This window comes from Nerophis ophidion, linkage group LG06 (genome assembly GCF_033978795.1).
Source record: "Nerophis ophidion isolate RoL-2023_Sa linkage group LG06, RoL_Noph_v1.0, whole genome shotgun sequence".
Classification (NCBI taxonomy): domain Eukaryota; kingdom Metazoa; phylum Chordata; class Actinopteri; order Syngnathiformes; family Syngnathidae; genus Nerophis; species Nerophis ophidion.
This window is the reverse complement of record NC_084616.1, coordinates 79842106-79864245: the sequence shown is the minus strand read 5'-3', so window position 1 is coordinate 79864245 and position 22140 is coordinate 79842106. Positions and strand designations below refer to the sequence as shown.

Sequence of the window (22140 nt, the reverse complement as noted above, 5' to 3'; positions counted from 1 at the left end):
TTAAAACATGGGGTTTAACCCCCCCGGAGTGATGCACGGGATGGAGGAAGAACATTAAGTGACAGACCTTCAGGAAAGGAATAATATGCTTACAGTAAGTTCAAATCCCCCAAATGCACAAATTGGTGAAATAAAAGGATGGAGCTTACATGTGTTGTAGGGAATGACACACAAACATGCGCTGTACAGTTTATACACTATGTGCAGCATCAGTGGAGGTCCTACCTGTGTGTCCTGCACTGGCGTTGTGGTCGGAAGCAGACTGACCCTCAGACACGCCATGCTGTCTGCTGTGGTGCAGGTTGGAGATGATTGTAGAGAGGTCACTGTCACGACTAACACACACCAAAAAGAGAAGAGCAATAAACTGTTAAACATCTCCAAACAAAAATAAATCCCACAAAAAAAAAATAAAGATCCAAACCACTTTGGAATAAACTCTCGCCACACTTGAAAGGCTCCAAGCAGACAGTAGGACTAAATCCCCGAAACACAAACTCAGCAGCAACAAGTGTTGTGGTTGTTGTTGTTGTCGTCGGCGCAGGTGTGTAATGCACTCTGACAAACTACTGCATCCAGCACTTTTGGGTCTCATCCCCACCCATCTTCCATACTCTGATGCAGATTCACCACCCCTAAGTCGTTTAACAGCTTAAAACCTGATTATGGAGCTTCTTGGACCTTCATAGCGCTTGTTTGAAGGGAAGATTGAATATCGCAGCGATATTAAAATAAATTGGGTGAAGGGGAAATAGTAGGGTCCGTAAATTATGTTTTTCATGCACTGCATGGGAAATAATCCGTTTGCACAGTTGTGAATTATAAGTTGTCTTGTCTGAGGTACACCGTTAATTAAAAAGTCATCTCATAACCAGGTCGGAACAATAATATATTCACCACTTTACAATGCACAAATAATTATACCTGAATTACTTTCTTCTTTAACCGCAACGGCTTACAATGATTCCCATTTAGATGAAGAATGTCTCATAACCCTGAAAAAAGAAAAGGGTTGGGGGCATCAAGCATCTTTTCGGGTTCTAATTGGATGCCAAAGTGTACCAACTTGTGGGAATACCTACTCAGACTTCTTCTGTCCGGGTGAGATGCATAATTTATGCAGGAAAGCGAGGATGGAAGCAGCAGATGACTCGATAATGTTAACAAATCCACACACTGTAGCGATCACGGCACCGCTATAAATAGTTTGTTTGTGTTAGCGCTTACAGTAACAATATCCCTAATACTTGGTTAGTATTCAAGTCACGAAATGTAAATGGTGTATTAATGAATGGTTATGTTTAGGGATGTCCGATAATAGCGTACTGCCGATATTATCGGCCGATAAATGCTTTAAAATGTAATATCAGAAATTAGCGGTATCGGTTTCAAAATTATCGGTATCGGTTTCAAAAAGTTAAAAATATAACTTTTTAAAACGCAACTGTGTACACGGACATAGGGAGAAGTACAGAGCACCAATAAACCTTAAAGGCACTTTCTTTGCATGCCAGCCCAGACACATAACATCTACGGCTTTTCCCACACACAAGGGAATGCAAAGCATACTTGGTCAACAGCCATACAGGTCACATTGAGGGCGGCCGAACAAACAACTTTAACACTGTTACAAATATGTGCCACACTGTGAACCAACACCAAACAAGAATGACAAACACATTTTGGGAGAACATCCGCACCGTAACACAACATAAACACAACAGAACAAATACCCAGGGCCCCTTGCAGCACTAACTCTTCTGGGAAGCTACAATATATACCCCCCGCTACTTTAATAACCCTGCCCACCTCAACCTCCTCATGTTCTCTCAGGGAGAGCATGTCCCAAATTCCAAGCTGCTGTTTTGAGGCATGTTAAAAAAAATAATGCACTTTGTGACTTCAATAATAAATATGGCAGTGCCATGTTGGCATTTTTTTCCATAACTTGAGTTGATTTATTTTGGAAAATCTTGTTACATTGTTTAATGCATCCAGCGGGGCATCACAACAAAATGAGGCATAATAATGTGTTAATTCCACGACTGTATATATCAGTAACGGTTGATCTCAGGATCGGTAATTAAGAGTTGGACAATATCGGAATATCGGGAAAAAATCCATTATCGGACATTTCTAGTTATGTTTTGAATTTTGAGGGTGAAATAGAGGAGCTCCCATTGGCTCTGTTGTAAGAAGACTTAATTATGTTTATTTATTATTTCGAATGAACTGTCTTTCATAATGATTTTAAAAGACAGGCAAAGTTTTGAAAAAGGTGCAGTTCCCCTTTAAGGTGAGTAAACTAAGTAACTTATAACACAAGACTAAAAACTGATAATATTAATTTTAATTTAGCTCCTTTAGCTGTTAACTGCACGTTGGTACAGGGGTTAGTTTATGTGCCTCACAATAAAAAGGTCCTGAGTTCGATCCCGGGCTTGGGATCTTTCTGTGTGAAGTTTGCACATTCTTCCCGTGACTGCGTGGGTTCCCTCCAGGTACTCAGGCTTCCTCCCACTTCCAAAGACATGCACCTGGGGATAGGTTGATTGGCAACCCTAAATTGGCCCCAGTGTGTGAATGTTGTCTGTCAATACGTGGCGAATTGTCCAGAGTGTACTCAGCCTTCCGCCCGAATGCAGCTGAGATAGGCTCCAGCACACCCCGTAACCCCGAAAGGGACAAGCGGTAGAAAATGGATGGATGGGCTTACAATGAGGATCGTTATGGCATTGTAACTTGTATCACCTACATCAAAGCTATGATGGTTTTCGTCTTTTCTGACTAATAAATGTTGTTACAATGTTGGATAATCGTGTTAAACCATGCCAAAGCGTCAAATCATAGCGTTCATGCATTTTGCTTTGTGCTTGGATGTGGTTCTGGATTCCTTTCTTTGGCTAAGTGTGATGTCACAACGAGGTGGAAGCAGTTATTTGGACATTAAGTCAAGCTGTCAGTCAGAGGGGGAGGAGCTCATCTCCGCTCTGTCTGCTTTAGCTTATGAGAAAACACAAAAAGGGAGGATAAAGTATTATTTTCATATAATCTTTGCGTGCACATAACACCGACGTGGGACATGCAGTGACATAAATGCTGCTAAAAGCACCTCTGAATCGATCTGAGAGTGTGCATGTGTACTTACTGTTGTGGCCGAGTGAATCTATATGTTTATTCAGTTTATTTTTGATCATGTCTGGGTAAAAAAAAATAGCTGTGACTGCGTTGAGTTGAAATATTGTGCTGATATTGTTCAACTGTCAATAGCACTCATTTTAAATTTACAGTTGGTACGGCTGGTCCGTACTGGTAATGTTACCGGCCGATCTCACTCATGGATGATCTGTATCGGAATTGGCAGCATAAATCCCCGTTTGGAACATTCTTAGTTCACAGTTAGATCCACTATGGACTGGACTCTCACCACCCATATTTGCAGTCCTCTCCAAGGTTTCTCATAGTCATTTCCATCGACGTCCCACTTGGTTGTGAGTTTTTCCTTGCCCTTATGAGGGCGCTGAACCGCGGACGTCGTTGTGGCTTCTGCAGCCCTTTGAGACACTCGTGTGCGTGCTAAGTGACTTGTAAAAAAATATAAAGTAGCAAGAAGCACATCAATAATAAATAAAGCTAAACATTAAAATGGATGGATGGATGGATGTTCTAGACCAAAAATCACTTCATATTCTTTACTGCTCACTGGTGTTACCATATCTGAGTTACTGTGTAAAAATATAGGGGAAACAAATACAAATGTGCACTTCATTCACTAACTGTGTTACAAAAAATATCAATTAGAATAGAATACATAATGTTGGATATAGAGAACATACAAACCCTTTATTTATTAATGACCGAAATTCAACGATTTGGTGCATTTGCAAACAGCTAAAATGATGTATAAAGCAAACTATAACCTGCTACCAAAAATGTACAACAATTCTTCTCAACAAAAGAGATGAAATATAACCTTAGAGGAAAATCTCATTTAAAACATATGTATGCTCGTACAACACTTAAAACCTTTAGCATATATGTATGTGGAATTAAATTAAGGAATGGATTAACCAAAGAAATCAAACAAAGCACCAATATGATTCAGTTTAAGAGACTACAAGTGTTCACAAAGTACACAGAACAAGAATTATGATGAAAATCTTGAACCCTTTTTTTTTCATTGAGACAAAGATTAATTATGTATTTAATATTTGTTTACTTGCTATGGTATATTATTTATTTACTTATTTGTTCACTGTTCTGTTACTGAGAACAAGGAAATTGGATAAAATTGCTATGGTATGAAAAAGGGGTAGAATTAAATAAGCTCTGCTTCTTCCTAGTCCTTTTCAGACGTGCTGTAATGAAACAACTGCAAATGTGTGATGCATCACATTGTATCGTATGCATGTTCCAAATAAACTGAACTGAATTTGTGCTTGCTAAAACTTTGCAGAGACAGGGACTTCCCGACTGTAGGGGGAGCTCTGGTGCAGAAAACGTATCCTTATGCTTTCTTTAAATTCAAAACCCACACAGCAGAGAGCCCCTACACCCTGAAAAAACCCCCCAATAAAACAGGGTTACCTTTTAAAGTTGGCTGAAGCGGCCCAATTCTCCAGCAATTACCTCTTTTCCTCGCCAGTAGACCCACACAACTGTGTCATGGGGGTATTTCATTTGCAATCTGATTACCATCCTGATCGCATTAAATGCCATAATGATGGGAAATAGCCGCTTAGCATTCAGGGGGAGTGTAGTGGAAATGTAGTCACGCCTAATGGCAAACAGCTTGTGGAGGCTCAGGCTCGACTTTTTTCCAGCTAAGTTTTCCTTATTTTGTCACGTTATCACCCAAGTAGAGCTTTTTTTGTGTGATGTCATAAGCATCCTCACAATAATCCTGATTGGAACCAGAGGACTCTCTGAAGGGGGTCTCGCTTGTGACTCGGCGAGGCAGCCGTTTATGGGACAGAAGCGGTGAATGGTGCTCCGCTGCCACCGCTATGACGATGCCACACTGTTTGCGGCCGCCGGATTTGGGGTTTTTACAGCCTTATGATTACAGGCTGCCGCCGTAACGTCAGGCTGCGGGCCGCCAGGCTGCTCTCTACACGCTAACACAGGGGTCGGCAACCCAAAATGTTAAAAGAGCCATATTGGACCAAAAATACAAAAACAAATCTGTCTGTAGCCGCAAAAATCAAAACCCATATTACATAAAGATAGTGTGTGATGAGATATAAATTGAATTAAGAGGACTTAGAGGAAAATAAATGAGCTCAAATATAGCTACAAATGAGGCATAATGATGCAATATGTACATATAGCTAGTCTAAATAGCATGTTAGCATCGATTAGCTTGCAGTCATGCAGGGACCAAACATGTCTGATAAGCATTCCACACAAGTCAATAACATCAAAAACACACACCTTAGTGCATTCACGCACAATGTTAAAAGTTTGGTGGACAAAATGAGACAGAAAAAGAAGTGGAATAATACACGTCCGAAAAAGTCGAAGAAAGTTCTACATGTAAACAAACTACGGTGAGTTCAAGGACCACCAAAATTAGTAGGACAAAGCGGCGCTCGCCAAATACTCAAATCAGTGAAGCATGTTTAATACAAACAGTGTGCTTTATACAATTTAGGGAGGTTTGTGTCATGTTTGTCCTACAGAAACCATATTAAAACAAAAAATGTATCCCCCCCCCTTATTTTTTTCCATTTTTCATACATTTTTGAAAAAGCTCCAGAAAAGATGAAGGTGAGTATGGAGGGGCCTAATGCTGGCCCCGACGCTCGTTTCTCAGTGTCACAGAGGCGATGACTCAGAAACCAGTCAGACGGTCACCTAAGCAAGGAGACACTCCATTGGCCGGCGAACAGCAAACATTTTACGTTAATTATAGACTTCTTTTCGAGACGCTAACTCTAAAACCTGAAGCCGTCCTTGTCTGGGAGGGTGAGGGGTTTTTCTTCACAATGAAAATGAAATGCAGAAAAGAGTGCTTTAAAAGTCATATGTCAAGACGAAATGCTAACAAACCACGCCCGACACCCTGCTGGAAGCCAAGCCCATCAATCAAATAGCTGCGTTAAAACGCCACCCTCGGCCCGTCACTCAAAGTGATCATGATAATACTGTCCTGAACTTCTCCGGGAGGTTATGGGGTTATTATCCCATGGCCGCTTGCTCGCTCTAAGCCATGAACGGAAAGGACATTGTTAGTGAGGTAATTAGCGCACTTTTCCTGAGCTGTCCCGCCTAATGAGGGGCCGAGGACTATCACCACTCCCCCACCTCCTTTTTTTTCTTCTCAATGGGTGGCGGCAAGGTCACACTCAAGCCCCGCGAGATGGAGAGGCGGCTGGAGTTTAAAACCCAGTCACCTGAGTCAGCGCTCCCACGGGAGCCACTAAAGCCCGAGTTAGGAAGGACGAGAGCCTAAGGATGGCATGTGGGGCTATTATTATTAGTGGTCGCTAAGAAGGACACAAGCCGGCCTTTTATCCTGAGCTCATCCCCTCACTGGCCAACTCTGTCCTTTTATCCTGAACTACAGGAGAGACACACTGACCCAGACGCCGGGGTGATTGCAGGCTGTTAAAACTCCAACTCTCCATCATGTTGGTGACAAAACTCTGTAACTACGTCCAAAACTGAACTTAGACTTCGAAAAACTTTATTGATCAACAAGGGAAATTGTTTCACACAGTAGCTTGGTTACATAGGATGGAAAGGGTAAGGCTGGAAAGAATATTGCAGGTATAATGTAGACTAAAAGTGTACCATAGTAGCAATATAAAATGTAACATTTATGTAATATTTACATATTGTATACACATACTTGCCAACCCTCACGGATTTTCCGGGAGACTCCCGAAATTCAGCGCCTCTCCCGAAAACCTCCCGGAAGAAATTTTCTCCCGGAAATCTCCCGAAATTCACACCCCCTCCAGCTCCACGCGAACATGAGTGCGGACAGCCTGTTTTCACGTCCGCTTTCCTGTTATATAAACAGCTTGCCTGCCCAATCACGTTACAACATCTACGGATTTTTAATAAAAAAACTGCACACACAAGGAGACGAAGCAGAAGAACGAGGAAGTTACAGCCATGGCGATGCCGTCTGTAATAGTGATTCTATGTTGTCTGTTGACATCTCCTGGTGAATGTTGGCTATAGCGTTATGGGGTTGCTTTTTGATTGGCCAACGATTTACGTGGTGTTGTGCACCTGACGGCAAGTGACTCTCGCCAGTACGCAAATGGCAGAGTAAAAGTTACTCAAATAGTAAAAGGTAAGTGTTGTTTTTTGTTTTTTTTAATAACAAGCAAGCACAGTAGAGTTAGTAGAACAACTGTGTTTTTATTACTGTGTATTTGATAGGTGCCGTCTGAAATTCAACTATTTATTTTATTTATATATATAATAAAATAAATATATATAGCTAGAATTAATTGAAAGTCAAGTATTTCATACATATATATATATTTATATATATTTATATGAAATATATATGAAATAGTCGAGTTGGTAAATTATACTCATCCCCTCTTAACCACGCCCCCGCCCAAACCACGCCCCCAACCCCGCCTCCTCCCCACGCCCCCTCACCCCACACCTCCTGAAATCGGAGGTCTCAAGGTTGGCAAGTATGTATATACAGTATATTAAATAAACTGTATTAGGGCTGGGCGATATGGCCTTTTTTTTAATATCTCAGTATTTTTAGGTCATATCACGATACGTGATGTATATATCCATATTTTGCCTTTTCGCCTTGAATGAACACTTCACACATATAATCACAGCAGTATGATGATTGTATGTTTCTACATTAAAACATTCTTCTTAATAATGCATTAATATATACTCAAGTAAGTTAATTGACCAAAACTGTATTTATTAAACATTACTAAGCAGTGGCACAAACATTCATGTCCTTTCAAAACAGAAAGTGCAAGATTGTCAGAGACATTTTAAAACAACCTATGAGTGCACTTTTGTGCTTATTGTCACTAAAATGACATCAAAACAACACTAAATGAAAGTGCACTTTTTGTACAGAATGCCACTGCAATAGTTAAAAAAAAATAAAGTGCACTTTTGTGCATGATGTCACACAAGGTATTTCAATAACTGTCAAATAAAAATGAGCTGCATAATAGGAAATCAAATAGTGTATGTCCTTCGCTATGTTATGGGTTCCTGCGGACGTTATCTCCTTCTGTTGTTGATTTTTTTTTTTTTCATACGGTGTTGATGTGTAAATGGTTGCCTCGGCATTTTGTGGGTGTGGCACTGAACGGAGATGCTGACATGCAGAGTTTCAAGCACTCTTCATTCTCTAGCGGGTGACTTTTCAAATGATGCTACATATTAGCAGTAATGCTACTTCTTGTAGCAACGCTTTTGACCCACACTTGAAAAATTACGGTTGTCTGTTCGACATATTCCCGCTTGAAGCCAAACCCCCGCCAGACGATGGACCCCCTGCTGTTTTTCTTGGGAATTAATTCTTCCTTCATTTGTTACCAGATTGGCACCTTCTTTCTCTCGTATTACCACTCGCACCACACAGCTAATGTTACCCATGCCACTTCTCTGCTCCGCGAGGGCGTATACGTATGTGGTGTCTGTAAGAAGGTCCGCTTGTTTTACATATCTGTGAGAAGGAGACACAGGAAAGAGCGAGGAGAGCCTGTAGTGTAATGCCCGCAGCCTAAATCAACTGCGTGAGAACGTATATGCGAATATCACGATAGAGTCAGTTTCTATATCGCAAACCCGCAATATATTGGTTATGCATCATCATTCCGCGAAGTTTTCAACAGGAAACTCTGCGGGAAATTTAAAATTGTAATTTAGTAAACTAAACCGGCCGTTTTGGCATGTGTTGCAATGTTAATATTTCATCATAGATATACAAACTATCAGACTGCGTGGTCGGTAGTAGTGGTTTTCAGTAGGCCTTAACGGGTTATGTTTAAAATCTCATACCGGCATTCTTTACACATACAAACTGTAGCACACAAAAAAGCACATCTAATTAAAAAAACGTTATTATGGTCTTACCTATACTTATAAGTTAAGTCCATGCGCCGCTCCTTCTGAACAAAAGCATCGATAACTTGTTTATAGAAGTCTTCCTTATCTTTCTTCAGTTTTAAAAGTCTCTCTGTCTCGATGGAGATCACTGTCTGAAGCAAACCTTTTAGCTCCAGCGTTGGTATTCCTTTAATTATTACCTCCTGCTTCGATTGAAAGTCCAGTTTAGAAAATGGTTTTATTTTAGGTACCGGTATGTAATCCTCAATGTTAAAAGTCCAGAAGAGAGGAAAAAATAAACTATCGCTGTAGTTTGTTTTTACTTATTCTGCAGCCGAGTAATCGCAAGAATGTTGATTGGGATCACTAGCGCCCTCTACCACCATGAGGCGAGAGAACAGGTGCCTCACACAGTGCGTCTTTGCAGCCATTTTATGATTGCCCAGCACAAGAAATACGTTACACACATACAGCTGTTGACAAAATACACTGTACATTATACACCTCAGCTAACTAAACTATGGAAATGTATAATATAATTCCAATAGTAATACGGTCTCACTGCACAGCAGCCAGCAGTTAGCTGAGTCATTGCGCAATCCATGGTGAGGCTCAACTGGCTGCTGACTCACCGCAAGTCTCTTCTCAGTATTTGAACTGCAAATGTGAAAATTCAGCGATTTTGAATAAAAATAATCTAAAACTGGTGAAGTTAAATGGAAAATAACTTTATAAAGTATAATCACTGGATACATATAACAATATAAGATTTTTTTTTTCTTTTTATATTTTTTTTCTTTCCATGATGGCAGGTCACTTTAATATACACCCCCCGCTACCCTCAACCTCCGCATGCTGTCTCAGGGAGAGCATGTCCCAAATTCCAAGCTGCTGTTTTGAGGCATGTTAAAAAAAATAATGCACTTTGTGACTTCAATAATAAATGTTTTTCCATAACTTGAGTTGATTTAATTTGGAAAACCTTGTTACATTGTTTAATGCATCCAGCGCGACCTCACAACAAAATGAGGCATAATAATGTGTTAATTCCACGACTGTATATATCGGTATCGGTTGATATCGGAATCGGTAATTAAGAGTTGGACAATATTGAAATATCGGAAATCGGCAAAAAATCAATTATCGGACATCTCTAGTACTGATGCAGGCCATATTTAATGACATGTTAAAAAAATATATGTGTACAACTTGTGGGCCAATAAAAACCTATTTGCGGACCACAAATGGCTGGTGAACCAGACTTTGGACACCATTGCTCTGATGACTAAAAATAACACCTGCAGTGTTATTGTTGAGCCTGGTCTTTTTTTATGGAACAGGTGTCGCAAAGAAGCCGTTAAAAACAAAGCAAAGGCAAAATACACATATGTTACTTATTGTCTGTCATACATGAGGACAGTTAAGTTTGTCGGACCTTAGAGATGTATTTGATGGAAAATTGTGGTTGAAAACCAAATCAATCTTAATCTGAAGGTTTCTACTGCTTCAAAGTTGCTCCAAACATATGACTTCAAGAACACATCTGATGCCAAATTTCAGGAAAAGCAAAGTCTATTGCATAATGTCATGATTCTGAGAAACTATGTTTATGTGTTGTTTTTTTCCTGCTCTTTTCACTTTACAACAGGGATCTACAATTCAGAACAGTCCAGACTACAGGAAAGGACAAACACCCAACGGTGCCCCGCTGAGGCCTTGGCGTGCAGATTCTTAGGTGGCAACGCTGGAGGTCACAGTGTGAGCTGGCAGGAGCTGGCGGCTCAGGCACCCAGACGCCACGTCTCATACCGCCACTGGCAAAGTGCTGACAGAAGGACAGCGGGGATGTGAAGGTAGACGAGAGAGAGAGAGAGAGAGAGAGAGAGAGAGAGAGAGAGAGAGAGAGAGAGAGAGAGAAGCAAGTCGAGAGCGGGGTAACATGGTGTTTGGAGATTTACTAGAGGTGTATCCAGAATATATTAAAATAGTATAAAGCATTATCCAATGCTTAGCCTGTATGGTGACATCTGCTTTGTTTTGGGCTCATACTATGGCACACATAGCCAGAAGCCAAGCAAGCAGAAGTAGGAACAAAAATATAGAAATAAACGTCACTGGGATTCACATCTCCCTTTTGTTGTTCCTCCAACAGCACAAAAAGAAATAGTGTCATCATCAGAATCATATAGGTTATTCATCACTACATTTGTCTAGACTTTTTACCCCTTGCACTAATTTTCATATAGCACATTTCACAAGAATTAGTTGCAGATAAAGACCATGACGCCATGAAATGTACAAGACAACAAGTTATTTGTACTGTCACTAACACAGTTTGGCCATGGAAAATGAGTGTAATGGCTTCAAACAAAAATGTCTTCCGGAAAACCATGAACCCACCCCCGAAGCTCTCTAATTAACACTGAGAAGAGAGACGTTTCCAGTAAATTCACAGGGTCCGGGACCTCATGCCTGGAAGAAGGGACTGACACAGTTGTTCAATACTGCCAGAAGACAAAATGCATTAGAAATAAAGTCGGTTCCCCGGTTTACCAGAACCACAGCTCACAAGTTTTTTTTTGCCAGTTATGCTTGAAGTAATCAGCCTCCCCACCACTAGTTGGTATAAAGTGAATGCCAGAGTGACACCTGTATGATCCCACCAGAACATTGAGGTGTCTTGCTAGCATTAACTGATAGCTAGCCAGCAATTATATTGTTTTTCCAACCGTGGGAACAAAGAAAGTGAGTGTGAAGGACAGTAGCAAGAAGAAGACGTGAATGATCTTTGTTGAATTAAAGAAAGAAATAATCGAAATCCACGACCAAAGAAGCAGTACGAGCATTGCACTTTACAATCCCACCATATGGAAGCAGTCAATAAAGGCTATAATAACGCCAAACCTTAATATTAAAACCATTTTTAAAGGGCGGACATATATCCATGAAAATGTAAAGAAGCTGCTGATGGTGTGTTTGATGTTGAAGTAGCTAATGACTTGATTTTATAAAACTAATGTCATTATCTGCAGTACATTCTACTGTATTGTTTTTGATACAATGTGCGTGATTTGGGACACGGGTGTCAAAAATGTGGCAATTTTCAGCCCGCAGCTCGTTATTCATTGGCCATTGACATGTTCTGGACATTACATTAATTAATTATTAATGAGGTATATTTGATAGAACACTATTTGCTATGTCACCTATTCCCCCCAAAAAAATATATATATTTTTTTCAAATAGTTAAGCATATTTTGAATTGGTTTTAGCATCTTTATTGTACAACTTGTATCAAAGTGACACCCCCGCATTCTACCATTTTTCAGTATACGGCCCTCGTGGAAAAAATGTGGACAGCCCTGAAGTTTATTTATTTTCATTAAAAGGCATATTACGTGTTAATAATGTGGTGTTTTCTGGGATCCCAGAACGGAATAATTGTACATCAATTTATTACATTTCAACATTTATATTTATATTTAGAAACACAATTCACACTTAACTGTTCATTTAAATATGTTCCATACCCTCTTCATTAAATTTAGCTCATCACCAATTATGACTTTATTCAGTAATACTATGTCTTAAATAAATTAAGGTGATTAAGTGCTAAATGGTTTGTTCAGCTGCAAATGTATTTCCCAGTAGGCTACACAGAAGACATCAGTTGGCTATGCAGATGGTCGTTGGGTAATTACCCAAATTCTTAGTCAGCACTTTTTAATCAAAGTCTAAATGAACTGAAACAAACAATTTTGCCGCTAAGTATACAATCCAACTGGAAGTCATGGCTATACAAGTCCCAGGCGCGTTGTGTCTTATCCAGGGATTGCTATGATATGCTGAACCAACCAAATTCTGGGACGGACCCCGCACACAGGACCCCTATAGAGCCACCTGTCCCACCCTAAATCCAATGTCATAAAAACATTCTCTGTATGTATACATGCACTTAAAACTAATCATAGCATGAATTTGATTGAAAACAGCTTTGTTTTTTTTACAATGGTGAATTTTACTTGACAAAATTGGTGCAGTTCAGCTAAATTTGTTGGTTTTCTGACTTGGACTTGTTTTTTCAGCATTGGCCACACATTTAAATCAGGACTTTGGGAAGGCCATTCTGAAACCTTAATTCTAGCCTGATTTAGCCATTCCTTTACCACTTTTGACATGTGTTTGGGGTCACTGTCTTGTTGAAACTCCCAACTATGCCCAAGACCCAAGGCTGATGATTTTAGGTTGTCCTGAAGAATTTGGAGGTAATCCTCCTTTTGCATTGTCCCATTTACTCTCTGTAAAGCACCAGTTCCATTGGCAGCAAAACAGGCACAGAGCATAATACTACCACCACTATGCTTTGACGGTGGGCCTGGTGTTCTTTGGATTGAAGGCCTCACCTTTTCTCCTCCAAACATATTGCTGGGTATTTGGGCCAAACAGCTTAATTTCTGTTTGATATATATATATATTATATATATATATATATCTATATATATATATATATATATATATATCTATATATAGATATATATATATATATATATATATATATATATATCTATATATAGATATATATAGATATATATATATATATATATATATATATTTTTTTTTTTATATATATATAGATATATATATACATATATATATAGATATCTATATATATATATATAGATAGATATATATATATATATATATAAAAGGGAATAAGCAGTAGAAAATGGATGGATGGATGGATATATATATATATGGGTATATTTATATATATTCCACTGTCTTTAAAAGCTAGTGTTGCCTGTTTTTTATTTTGATCAAGGGTCTTTGAATGCACCACCGTTACAGGCAATAAGATTAAAAAGTGAAAACATACCTTCCTGACTATACCTTCCTCCTTTGCTACGGTGAGTTTTGATGATGTTATGACGCCTGTGTTAATTGTTCCAAGTTAGGTTTGCCACTGTCCAGGTGGAACAAACCATTTTGTATTTTTGATCAGGGCTGTAGTCTTAGAACTTACACGGCTATATTAATTTTGTATAACACTTATGAAGTCTTGTTGATAAATTATATATGGGCCAAAATAGACGCCTACATGCAGCACTGACACCAAATTCCAAAGGTAGTGCCAGTTTCTATCAATGTATTATACCGTGGCTCAAGGCGACAAAACCTCCAGAAAGAAAAGCTAACATCTGTCCTTTAAACAACCAATCACCAAGGTTGTCCAAGGTTACGTTAGGATGGCATATTTTGGATAAATACTTGGCATCATTGGCCTCAATCTAAATGAAGGTTGTCGCATACAAGTGTGTACAACACATAGCAGCCGGGAGCCTTGATGATACACACTTCCTCTCTCTCACACACACACACATATATATAGGGACGCCCTGTATTTTTCACATCCATTGGGCAAATCCAATTTGTTAGGACCCTTCTGCGACTCACTTACGAAGCAGCGGTCAATGGAAATCACATTTCTGTGATTGGACATCCCATTATCCCTTTCGTCCAGACCTGCATCGGCGGATAAAGCGGGGCTGAGACGGATGCCCGGGACAGACTGGAGCTGCGGCTCCAGCGAGTCCGTCGCCTTTCAAAGGGTAAAAGCCTGACATATTAGTCATAAGTGTTCTTTAAATTCATTATCATCTTAACACGCCAGCGGCGCAAGTGTCAGGGGGATGAGAAGCCCTCTTAAATGAGGTTAGTGGATCCATTTAAAGCGTCACAGTTGGTGTGCTGTCCGCTATGTCACACGCGAGTCTCAAGACATGAAAAACATCCCCTCCCCTAATGAGGTTGCACAAGCTGCTAATAATACAGCTGGGGACTTTCTGAGGTTAATCAATGAAGAGCCGCTGCATTACATTCGGCCACAGTCAAATTTCGAGATCACACAAATGTGTTTATTTACGCATCGACTGACCGCAAATTTATGCCACTCCTATTCTAAAAGTCTTCAAAAGACTTATTGTAAAGGGTGCAATTTATTTTCCATGTTATGGTTAAAGTCTCAACGATTGTCACACTGCTTTGACCCATCCCTATGGTCACCCCCTGGGAGGTGAGGGGAGCAGTGAGCAGTGGCGTGCACAGCCCTCGAGAATCATTTTGTGAGTTAACCCCCAATTCCAACCCTTGATGCTGAGCGTCAAGCAGGGAGGCAATGGGTCCCATTTTGACTCGGCCTGGGTTTGAACTCACGACCGACGAGTCTCAGGGTGGACACTCCAGCCACAAGGCCACTGAGCTGGTTTTCAGTTATGATGTAGTGTGGCGACAGTGTGGCGTACACGCCATCAGAGAGCAACAGCCTGATTGACTCAACCCAATGAGATGACCTCACTGTGACCTTTATGAAGGTGATTATTATCTGACAATTGTATCTACACCCATTTGCTGATTCATTATGTTGCGTTACCATGAATAAAACATGTCGTTCTAGTCAAGATAACGGATACCACTTGTAAGTAAGTGAGTACATTTTATTTATAAAGCGCTTTTCACAGATAAAATCACAAAGCGCTGTACAAAACATAGGTGAAGGTAAACAACAATTCAATTTAAACAACAGGGGCAACATAATAAAAAGGATACAAATTGAATTAAAAGTCATAGCTAAAAGGTGCATTAACAAAAAGCTTTACTAAAGAGAGAAGTTTTCAAATGTTTCCTAAAAGTTTCAACACAGTCAAGATCACGGAAGGACTGGTGCAAATGTTTCCAGAGTCTGGGAGTTATAGCCTGGAACGCCAGGTCTCCACAGGTTTTAAAACAAGTTTTCGGGATCTTTAGAAGACCCTGGACTGAAGACCGGAGGCTGCGCCCTGAGGAGTAGGGGTGTAACAAGTCCGTGATGTAGTGAGGGGCCCCACCATGCAACGCATGGAATGTCAGGACTAAAATGTTAAACTCAATGCGGAATTTAACTGGAAGCCAATGAAGACTGGATAAAACAAGGGGGATATGGGCTATTCTGGGTGCACCGGTCAAAAGTCTGGCAGCCGCATTTTGTTCAGTCTGAAGTCCTTTTAGCATTGATTGGTTGAAAAGGGTGAAGAGAGAATTGCAATAGTCAATGCGAGACAAAATTAACGTGTTAATGATCATTTCTAGATCCAATTTTGACAACAAATTTCTCAATTTTGAATTCACTTGTAGGCTAATGTGTGTCTGTCCAAGCCAAACAGCTCCGTTTTTTAAACGTTTTTTTATTTCTATTCCTGCAGGCATGCTTTAACGCAGCACACACACACACACACACACACTCCTCCATCAGTTAATCCTAGTCTAATTTACTCTGTAGGAATTAATCACTTGATGTGCGAAGATCCTCAATCTTGTTAACTGGGCTACAAGAATAGAAGTCTATCAGGATGAACGCAGGCTCCAATGCGAGTCCTTTCACACTGGAGCTGTGCAAAAGTGCAACAACGTAAAATGAAGCCATACTTGCTAATGTATAATCGCATAAGCACACACCAAGCGCAGCACTTTGACGGCGTGAAAAATGCCTCAATGAGACGACATAACGTCAAGATGCATAAGCTGGGACAATAACGACGACACCAAGCCATGACGATATTATTGAAGTGGTCCTCTTGTCCTCCAAGGAGCCTTTCAAAGCTAATTAGCCAGATATGTAAACATGACACGGCCTTACCTCTTTCTGACTATACTGTAATGCAGCTCGTCCTCCTGCTTGATGTGGCTATGCTCCCCGCTGGCACGCTCGCTACCTTCACTGTCGTCACTGCTGAAGATGGAGGCCAGCTCCTTCTTGGGCACTCGGTTGGGGGGCAGCGGGATGGTGCGCTTCTCAGCCAGGCGACCACGGTTCTGCACGAGCGAAAAGAAATGGCTTTATGAAATCAGCTTTCCAACCATTTCGATGCATTCCGTGATTACAAGTGGTTGAGTTTTAATTTGGGTACGTACAAGACATAGAGAACATCCCTTGTGACTGCATCTCTTTCTGTTATTGTAGGAATTTGATATACAGTAGCACAACATTAGGTTCACCAAAACCATCTTTTAAAGTCGGATACAAAAATTGCATCCAAAATTCAGCCTTTACAAAATATAATGTTGAATCGCAATTGAAATATTGGTGGTTGATAAGCCCTTTGTGTGCTTGTGGGTTGCTATATTTCTCTAAGGCAATTCAGGAATGTATCTGTCTGTGGTTTTATGTTGACATCTGTCTGTGGTTTTGTACTTTTGTTTATTTTTTTATTTATTATTAATATTTTATAATATATTACCTGCTCAGTGGCCTTGTGGTTAGAGTATCCGCCCTGAGATCGGTAGGTTATGAGTTCAAACCCTGGCCGAAACATACCAAAGATTACAAAAATGGCACCCATTACCTCCCTGCTTGGCACTCAGCATTAAAGGTTGGAATTGGGGGTTAAATCACCAAAAATTGTTCCCGGGCATGGCCATCGCTACCGCCCACTGCTCCCCTCACCTCCCAAAGGGTGATCAGGGGTGATGGGTCAAATGCAGAGAATAATTTTGCCACAAATGTGTGTGAGACAATCATTGGTAATTTAACTATATTTAAATAACTGAGTCATTATCAATATCAGATACACCAACATTAGTTATTATTAATTTTATTAGTTTCTGCTTTATACAGAACCAGTCAAAAGTTCAAAGACACATGCTGCATATATGCTGTAGGGCATGGAGAACAACCTATTCCCACATGGGCCGGGCGGGTAAAATCATGGCATAATAACTTCAAAATACCTTTTACCTTGGCCCAAAACAGAACAAGCACATTCTAAAAATACTGACAAAACATCTCAAGTTAATTGAAAATTCTGAGGAAATAATGGTGCAACATCATGAAGAACACAATGAACTAAGACTTAATCTCAGTGTATCTACAGAGCAATTCAACTATAAGTCACATCCCATCTAGGATTATACAAAAAGGAAATAAAGCAAAAAAATAAAAAAATATTTTATTTATCAAACAACCAAATTAGTCATTTCCACTGTTCACTTTCTTTAAATTTGCGCAGAAGACTCTATTCTTCTCACAACTTTATCAATGTGTCATGCAGCATCTTAAGTGGGGTTACCTATTGTTTAATTTACTCCTGTTTGTTTTACATTGGGTGGAGTGGGAGGCTTTACCGTGTACCTCTTGCTTGGTATACTTGCTCGCAACAATATAAACTATTTGCTTGCCTGACAGAATTTCTAATGCGACATCCAGTGGACACATTTACGAAAACAGTTTAAGTTAAAAATGCAGCGCAATTTTACATTGACTCATCTCGCGGGAAGCATTTTTCACATCCCTGCTGTAGGGTCTGAGGCCCCGTTTACACTAAGGTAATCCAGGGTAAATCCCACCAAACCATATCTCTGTCCACACACACACAATGGTCATTTAAGACCCCCTCCCACCCGCCGTCCACCAGCGCAACGCAACGTAATACGCGTGGGCGGAAAATGCGCACGTCATAGTCACCTCCAGTGTTGCTTTGTGTGCAAGTTCTTAAATTTTACTTATCGGAACACTATCCAGTGTTGTGGTATTTCAATTAACTGGAATCCAGTGTGCTGTGGGGCCCTATTGTAGTGAATCACCCCTGAGCCATCATAAAAAAATCTAATCTTTACTGGACACGAAGATAGACAATGTGACAAAAAACATTTTAGATTACACAATCTAGGGATCTAGATATCTGGTCAGGACTCTCCTCACTCTTTTTCCTTCACCTTTATCGTCCATCATTTTGGGTGACTATACACTGGACCTAAAGTTGTTTATAAGCTGCCCTCTTGAAGAGAGAAGCGTGGCAAGAATAAGGAACAGTCTGCAGCTTGGGGCCTCAGGAAGTGATGCTGGGTGACCAATGCAGACCATCATGGTACTATCAGACAACAAACAGGAGGAAATTGGAGTGGAGAAAGAAGACATTTGGAGAAGGGATAAAGTGTGTATTTTTTTGGGGGTGTTTTTTTTGGTTTATACAAGTCAAGGTCAGAGAGAAAAAACATCTAAAAGAGAGCTAAAGTTGCACAAGAGGAAGGTGTGGTGTGGGAGAGTGGACATTTCCTCCCTCGTCCCCCGCTCTCTCTCTCCGCCGACATCTCCGCTCCATACTCGGAGACGCCTTGCAGCCCTCCAGCTATCCCTTCCACCACACGCAAGCCCACTCTTCAGCCGCCCCCTCCCCACCCCCGCTACCCCTTCTCCCGCCTCGCCTCGCTCCTCGCATCCCAGGAGGCGGTGCAGCGTGAGTGGCAGCCAAGCTGGCGGAGGGAGGAGGGCGATGGTGGGGGGTGGGGGTGGGGGGTGGGGGGGGGGGGGGGCTCTAGCCAAGAGGCAAACAGGTGCAGCCCCTCCGGAGTCTCTCAAATGGCAGACATTAAAGAGAGTTGGAAGGAGGAGGGGGGGGACGTTGAAAACATCCCCCAGGATGAGCAAGCCACAAACTTCTGCCATATTTCTCGCTTTCCTATGCCTTTATTGGCCTGAGATAAAGAAGCACTTTGACCTCTTTCTTCTTTGCTTTCCACGAGTAGTGGTCTCGTATTTGAAGACTTTGTGATTGGACTTACGACGGCAGGGGTGTGAGTCCACATCACATCAAGGACAGCAAACCAAAACACTCTCACATTGGTTACACACACATCTGGTCAATGCAAATTGTCCAAGTCCAAGTCCCTTTATTGCTCTTGTTAAAAAGGAAACACACATGCACTCTTCTCCTGCACACACACACACACACACACACACACACACACGCTGTGAGACCTCATGAAAAATGCCTACCTCTAGTATTATACTAAAAGTCGTAATTATACTCAACGCAAGTCGGAATTTTACAAGAAAAACTGAACATTTGTGCAATAATATGATAAAATTTTGAATTTTACTCAATAGCAGTCGCAAATTTACAACAAAAGCTTAAAATGTGCAATTTTATGAAAAATGTCGTAATTTTACTTGGCAAAACAATGACAAAAGTCATAATTTGACTCAAAAATATGTCACTATTTTAAAAGAAAAACAAAAAATTGGCAATATTGCAATAGGAGTCCGAATTTTGTATGACAAATGTCACCATTTTGCATTAAAAAGTAGTAATTTCACATAAAAGAGTAATAATTTTATGAGAAAATATTGCAATATTACAGAAACAGAAAGAATATGAGAAATTGTTCCAAATGTTATAAGAAAAAAGTCGACACACTGAAAAAAAGACTGCTTTTAGTTCATTTATTTTGGAATTTTTTGTTTGTGATTGGTTTTTAAGCTTCATTATTTACTTCAAGTTATTACAGTATGTCTCTATATACATATTTATTGTACTTGTTTTAATACATTTTGGCCAAAGGGGGCACATTTAAATTTATTACACACACTTGTTATTTCATACATTGACCAGAGTGGGAGCACTTTTAAAACCGACACACAGTCAATTTGAAAAATTCCTCCTATTTGGAACCACCCTAATTTTGATAGATTTCACCACAAGGGGTGCTAATGAGATCTCTATTTTTTTTTTTTTGTAATGTGTTTAAGGCCGATGACAAACGAGCCACGGACCTGTTAACCAAACTCTTAATGGCCACTATAGTCTTAGTAGCGTAGTGTATTGTCACATAAGGGATGCGGGTTGTCTTACATCAGCACTGGAAGTTGTAAAATCAGCAGTTCACCTAGCGGGTTTTTTGGGTATGAATAGGGAAGTCCTTCTTTAGCTGCCGTCTTATTTTATCATATATTGCTGCCTTTGCACCTTTCAATGTTTACTTTTCAATGCACATAAAATCAACAAAAAATCCTGACGTTGGAGCATTGTTCACAGACTGTAGTGTTTGGCTCTTTAATAGATGCAATAGTTTGCCATATTGGAACCATGATTTCGGTCCTAAGTTGTTCACCGGTCCTCATATGGAAGGTACTGTTCCTTGTTGACGTCTCAAGAAGGGTAGAAATACAAGAACACACACACACCTGTTCCTGGCCCTCATATGCTGTTTCCCCTCCAAAGCCGGGGATTTTACACGGAGCATGCCAGCAATATAGCATATACTGTACAAGAATAGCTTGTCTGAGCCCACTGTGTATGCGAGTGGGGAGACACGCACCCACATTGGCCGTGACATACCCGGGGTCCGACCTCCCCCCTCGTCCCCCCCCCCACACACACACACACACCCTCGCCTCCCTTCCCGGAAAGCCCCCATCCTTTCTTTCGTTGCACTGACGCAGAACTGGGGGTAAGCTCCCACTGCTTCCGGCAACACTTCCGCAGAACGGGGGAGGTGCTCTTCCACACACACATACACACACATGAACAAAAAAAAAACCCAGCAAAACAGACGCCTGGCGGCCCACGTAGGAGCGCTAAAAGGAAGGACGCCTGAACGCTCGTGCGGTGCGTGTGTGCGTGTGAGCTGAGGCAACCTTACTGTGTGTGGTCATCCTCCTTTCAGACCTGGAAAAAAGTCTCTCATAAAAGTCCCACTAAAAGCACCGCTATGAATATCGCCTCCCACGCTTTCTCTCTGACAAGTCAGGGATCCAACACAAATATCTGGGCTTTGCGTTTGGACATTAAAAGAAAGAAAACTTTCACCTCCGTTTGCTCGGACGGCTAACTAGCCAGCAGAGGAGCAGAAGAACGACTTGACTTCAGAGGTTCACACCAAGGTGGATCCAAGAACCAAGGCAGCAGGTGTGCATATGTGACAATAAACACAAGTACAATTTCTCGGTATCACCAGTGCACAGAACCTCTGAACACACGACGCGTTTACAGCCGCCCTATTTCTACTTTTTTATTCAACTTGTGCTAAAAACAAGGGCTGACAATGTTACTGTGTGAATAATTAAAAAAAAAAAATCTTGGATTAATCAGGGTTTGTTGTGACCGCCAGAAGGCGGTGATCGCGTCTCACGTCAGTGTGATGAGTTAGACCCTGTCTACATTGAGCCGGATAACCCATTAAACGAATAAGTATTTAACTAAACCAGCATTTAAGGTGCCCCCTTGGATAATTTTTTACATGGGTAAGTGCGCCGTGTATTTGGTGAATCTC

General features: G+C 40.7%; 1 protein-coding gene across 1 annotated transcript in view; it reads right to left on the bottom strand.

The window, feature by feature from the left end:
- Positions 1-225: 225 nt before the first annotated feature.
- Positions 226-22140, bottom strand: part of LOC133554631 (uncharacterized) — a gene marked incomplete at its 3' end in the record, with an annotated part of 48144 nt that continues 26229 nt past the window's right edge. The window contains exons 3-4 of the mRNA XM_061903600.1: positions 16730-16905; positions 226-335 (exon numbers count right to left, since the gene is read on the bottom strand). Of these exons, the coding sequence (XP_061759584.1) occupies positions 226-335; positions 16730-16905 (286 nt within the window). The remainder of the gene's footprint in view (positions 336-16729; positions 16906-22140) is intronic.